The sequence below is a fragment of the Wasmannia auropunctata genome, unplaced genomic scaffold (assembly GCF_000956235.1).
Source record: "Wasmannia auropunctata unplaced genomic scaffold, wasmannia.A_1.0 LD336071.1, whole genome shotgun sequence".
Classification (NCBI taxonomy): Eukaryota; Metazoa; Arthropoda; class Insecta; order Hymenoptera; family Formicidae; genus Wasmannia; species Wasmannia auropunctata.
The window spans coordinates 1,338,857-1,344,147 of NW_012026819.1; the positions used below are offsets into that span (position 1 = coordinate 1,338,857).

Below are 5,291 nucleotides of genomic sequence, written 5' to 3' on the forward strand. Positions count from 1 at the left end.
GACCTGGTAAAATAGTATACAGAAGGTCGAGATAAAAGCTGTCTCCTTCTACATTTTTAGATACGAGGAAGACATTCGCCGGGTCATCAATTATCTTTCCCGGGTCAACAGAGCTGATGACTGTGTCTCGCTATCAACAGAAACCTCACCTCGCTATCTTGTAACGTTCGCTGTGACAGTCCGCTGAAGCGGAGCAGCGTCCCGCCGCCGCGCCGTCACAAGGCGCGGGTTCACGCCTAAGACCGGGCCGGTATTTCGACATATGTAAAAGAACCAAATCGAAATCTCCATGAGGTTCATAATTACGTCACGCACATTACTTATTTTGTTAATTTTATTTTTGTATATTTTTGCCGTACATGAAAGTCGCCTAGAGGAGAGCGGAGACGGCGAGGGACAGGAGAAGGAGAAAAACTCTGTTACGAAATAACCGACGTTGGAGCAATTAATATGCATTGTGCCCACGTATCGGGCACGTGGCCGTGCGGCGAAGGAATGAGACACGCGGATGCCCGGCAATGAAAGTTGTCCTGGCACCATGGGGCCCCCGAATGAGAAGACGACCGGCGATTCCACGAGGTTCAGGAATAACCACCACCGAGAGCTCGGGATCAGCCGAAGAGCTGTCCATCAATTGATAGCAGGAAACAGGCCCGCAGGACGTCCCAGCCCATGCAATGATAATTTTGAGCAACCTCGCAAGGCGCCCGTGAAAAATCAGCTGCGTACGTCCGTGTCATAGCTGGGCCCGCGCGGCGACACTACGCACCCCCCAGGTAGGGGATGAAGTCATTCAAGATTCAAGCCGATCGATCGCGTATCGAGCGCGATCAACGGCGCTTTTGCGTGCGAGATCCCGCCGTCGCCGACAGCGGTTGTGCGAGCGTGAGCGAGCGAGCGAAAGAGAGAACGAGAACGAGTTCCCGGCCCGGACGAGAATCCGAAGGAAGTCTCAGGAACCGACGGAGATGAGCATATCGGTGAGGCTCTGGTTTTTCATTCTGCCCCTCTGCCATTAAATAGAGTTAGCCGGCCTTTGTGCGGCCATTCGTGACGGTCGTTGTACTAACGGGTCGCGGTTAGCAGAATTAACTTCAATTAATTAAGAACAGAATTAACAGAATTAACAGAATTAATTTCGTGCTATTTGAAAAAATCGATGTCGTTACGTTCGTGTCGTGTCGTGATTGACGCTGCCATTGCGCGCGCCCAACTTTTCGTTTCGCGATTCGCGAAACGTCGATCGCCCATCGAGGGATAATCGCGAGGGCTAACATACTCCTTCATTCATACTTTCTCTTTTTAATATAAAAGGCATGGAAAATTTAAAGGAAAATTGAATTCATTTTGCATTTATAAGTACCGATTTTGCAGACCAACAAGTCGAAAACAAAAATCTTTTACTATGGTAATTGGTGCATATTGAATTAATCGTATATTTTTCGTTTATCTTTTGATTGATGTATTATCTAAAATTAATTGTTGATTCAATTGAATTCAAGCAGTTGCAGTAATTCAAATTGTCTTGATTATGTTATAACAAGTGATTAAGTATATATCTATTTTTTAGATCAATGTATAAGTGTTTTTATGAAACAATAATCGCTTTCGAATATTGAAACTCAGAAATATAAATATGTTTGCTTTCTTTATGTTTTGTACATTTTATGTTACTTCCGTCTTATAATACATCGAGAACACAAGTTCAAATAACATATATCAAATTCCAAAGATTATTTTCTTATGATAACAGAACAGGTGTTCCAATCGAGGTGATATCATACCGATACAGTACCGGTTGTATATTTCAAAGAACCAAGCATAAAATTTCTAGACAAGACTCTAATAAGGATTAAATACAAAAGGAGATATTTTGTAGAAGAAAAATAATTTATTTTAGATGTTTTTTTATTAGAATATAATATTATTACATACATAAGTGCGTCTTACGAAATAAAGACAAAAATGCTTTTCATGAATCTGTACATTTTATGCTTTGTTTAGGGCCGGCACTGCTCTTAGATTTGATAAAAGAAGCCAGTCTGATTAAACTTTATTATTGAAGATATTGCAACAATATTCGCAAGTTCTAAAGATGCGGCAAATTCAGCAAGTTGTATACAATTTATTATATTTGCAATTTTTCATCTGCAATGGTAAGTAACGCACAAGAATTTGTTATAATGATAAATTTTATACATTGTTGTTACTATATTCGTAAAAATTCTTTAAAACAGCTATGTAAGTATTATTTTGCGTAGATATGTAAACATATATGTAATAAATTATCTTGCTATTAATCAAGTTATGTGCTTTCAAGTTAAGTTAATTCAATCTTAATGCAACTTTTAACTAAATTGGTTTTTTGTTCATGTAACTGAGTTTATTTTATAAGTCATTAAATTTGACTTAATTTAATTAATAGAAAAACCCTATCCAACTTAGCTTAATTATGTTATAAACAATAAATATTAAATTATATTAAATATAAAAAATCATTTAATACTAAAATTATTATTAAAAGAAAATAAAATGTTTTAGTGTTCACATTTGATATTGATATTTTACCGGAAGAAAATACTAACGATATAAACGATTTAAAGTGGAATAATGAATGGAAATGCAGCTCTAATGATGATTGTACGGCAAAGAACAGTGTGTGCAGTAATCAATCGTGCCAGTGTCCGCCTGAATATATCTTTAACGCCGATATGACAGCTTGTGTTAGAGGTAACATTGTTTCACCGAAACGTCATTGTTTTCCAAAACTTATAATTAATTTTATGTGAACACAAAGATATTATTGCTATTGTCTTGCAGTTGCAACTGGATTATACGATACATGCGAGGAGACAGTGCAGTGTTCGGCTTATCTCTTCAGCGGTGCTAAATGCGTGGAAAACGTCTGTATATGTGGTCCGGGTTCCTATTATCTACACGGTAGATGCAATCGATACGTCGGTGAGCGATTTTCTTATTCTATTTGCTATCGTTTTTCCATGCTGTTAATGAAAGAAAACATATATAAATGATATTGTTAATACGTAGGTTTATTCGAGGAATGCAAGCAAAACAGCGACTGCTATATGAATGCTGATTTCGAGGCAAGCGTTTGCGACGTAGTTAATGGAATTTGCAAATGTAGTCCTGGCTTTTATCAGCGCGAGTATCGCACTTGTCGGAGAGAGGGAAAAGGTAAAGATCATATATACTTATAACGACAATACCTACACGGGCTGAATACATAAATTTATGACGCTGTAATAACACACGACATTGAAATATTGTGTTTTAAATTTTTTAAATATTATTTAATGTTATTTGCGTAGTCGTCGGCGACGAATGTACAGTTGATATCGATTGTACTTTCGACAACGGAACGTGTAGTGAGTTCGTATGCGCTGTAAAATCCAAAGCTGATAAAGCTATCGAACTTTCGTCTGACGTCATATTAATCAAAGGAATTTTGAATGAAAGTTAGTATATATATTATATACAACAAATAAATACAATGCTACAAGTGTAAATTTTTTAAAAATCCTCAATGATGTCTAAATTGATGAAATTGTGGTTTATACGTGTATATGTTTCCATTAGCAACTCGGATAGGCAGTAATTGTACGACCGACGAGGACTGCGAAGTAGTGAGAAACGCCGTATGCGGTCCTGGTGGAACGTGCCATTGTGACCGTGCACATTTCGCATCCGACACAGACGACGAATGTATCCCAGGTAATATCAACGTCACAGACACTATTTTGCAGAAGATGATATTCGAGCACTTGTGTCGACAGAACTCGGGGAGCCTTGTCAAAATGATGACGTCAGCTATATCCAGAAATCCATTTGTCGTGACGGGATATGGAGTTGTACGAAAGGCACGGTTGCATCTAAAGATAATCGCGAATGCCTTAATGGTAAGTAACATTAGCTAAGCCGCATACTACTTTGATAAATTCATTTTCTTACGTTATATAGAAACGAAATGTAAAATAAATAAGTATGCACGTAAATCAAAGAATCTCTCTTCTCAATATTCTGATTTGCATTAAATTTTATATTGATTTTTATTCAATATGTTTATCTTATTCAGCGACCAGAGAGTATTTGGGAAATTGCCACGTGGACGAACAGTGTTATATCTTTGGTCCAGACGCTATATGTAGTAATAATACATGTGTATGCAACGAAAATGTTTCTCATTACGTGGAGAGTGAACTGTTTTGCTGGGGAAACACGGGAATCAACGAAACTTGTAATCAAGACCGAGATTGTTACGTGAAAGATTTCAAAGGCAATTTAACATGTCACGCTACATGCGGCTGTCCCGATGGCACACGCTTAAGCAAGGATGAAATGAGTTGTGTAGGATCAGCAGGTAAACGGTTATCTTGTTATTTTTCCAAAGTTCATTACGTGGCGTTTGACAAAATCTTTGCACTAAATTTTAGAACTTGGAGAAGCTTGCGAAATAGACAGTGATTGTTATGTCCCGTCTTCCGTTTGTAAGAAACAAGTGTGCACATGTGCCAAGAACTATTATGAATCACATGAGCTTTGTTTGCCAGGTAATACTTTATAAATTATTATAAAAATATTAATTTTTCTTGAATAAAAACAGTTTATATTGACATTTTATATTGACACTTCTGAACAAACAGATTCAGATTTCATGGAATAATACAATACATAATAAATAATTGATATAAACCGTAACTAAAATTTAATCACAAAAAGTTTAAAAGTATATTAAAAGTAGCCAAATAACGTTTTCATGATCAGTAATCGAATTTTAGGTATCAATGCTGATTGCACGGGTAACGAAGGTTGCTCACCGAATAATTCCGTGTGTATTTCGAAGAAATGTTATTGCGAGCCGAATTATGTGGCTGCGTCTATTGATTCATGTATACCAGGTAAGCAATTATATCAATTCGTTTTTATAAAGAAAATATTGCTAAAACTTTCATGTATTATCAATAGTAAGAACTCTTTAATGTTCGAATGTATTTTAATATGTTTCTATTATAGTATCACTGTTCGGCGAGCCGTGTTTACTGGATATTCAATGTTCTGCCACTGCAACGGACGCAATTTGTGCGTCTGAGAACAGAAATGACACCGCGGTCACAACGGAATCGTCGACAGAATCGTCGACAGAATCGTCGATAAAATCGACGACAGAATCGACGACAGCAGAAGACAAAATTTGTACTTGTAGTACAGAGGACTACTACAGATTCGGAAGGTGTTTTAAGAAAAAATGTAAGACAAGAATAATCTGATAATGA

The 5,291-nt window shown here is 37.1% G+C and overlaps 1 protein-coding gene across 1 annotated transcript in view; it reads left to right on the forward strand.

The window, feature by feature from the left end:
• Nucleotides 1-2,028: 2,028 nt before the first annotated feature.
• The window catches only part of LOC105449897 (multiple epidermal growth factor-like domains protein 10), a 3,991-nt gene continuing 728 nt past the window's right edge, over nucleotides 2,029-5,291 (forward strand). The window contains exons 1-11 of the mRNA XM_011689351.1: nucleotides 2,029-2,156; nucleotides 2,542-2,730; nucleotides 2,821-2,961; nucleotides 3,049-3,195; nucleotides 3,330-3,476; nucleotides 3,598-3,732; nucleotides 3,795-3,917; nucleotides 4,094-4,378; nucleotides 4,452-4,568; nucleotides 4,797-4,916; nucleotides 5,032-5,265. Coding sequence (XP_011687653.1) covers nucleotides 2,096-2,156; nucleotides 2,542-2,730; nucleotides 2,821-2,961; nucleotides 3,049-3,195; nucleotides 3,330-3,476; nucleotides 3,598-3,732; nucleotides 3,795-3,917; nucleotides 4,094-4,378; nucleotides 4,452-4,568; nucleotides 4,797-4,916; nucleotides 5,032-5,265 — 1,699 coding nt within the window. The 5' untranslated portion in view covers nucleotides 2,029-2,095. The remainder of the gene's footprint in view (nucleotides 2,157-2,541; nucleotides 2,731-2,820; nucleotides 2,962-3,048; nucleotides 3,196-3,329; nucleotides 3,477-3,597; nucleotides 3,733-3,794; nucleotides 3,918-4,093; nucleotides 4,379-4,451; nucleotides 4,569-4,796; nucleotides 4,917-5,031; nucleotides 5,266-5,291) is intronic.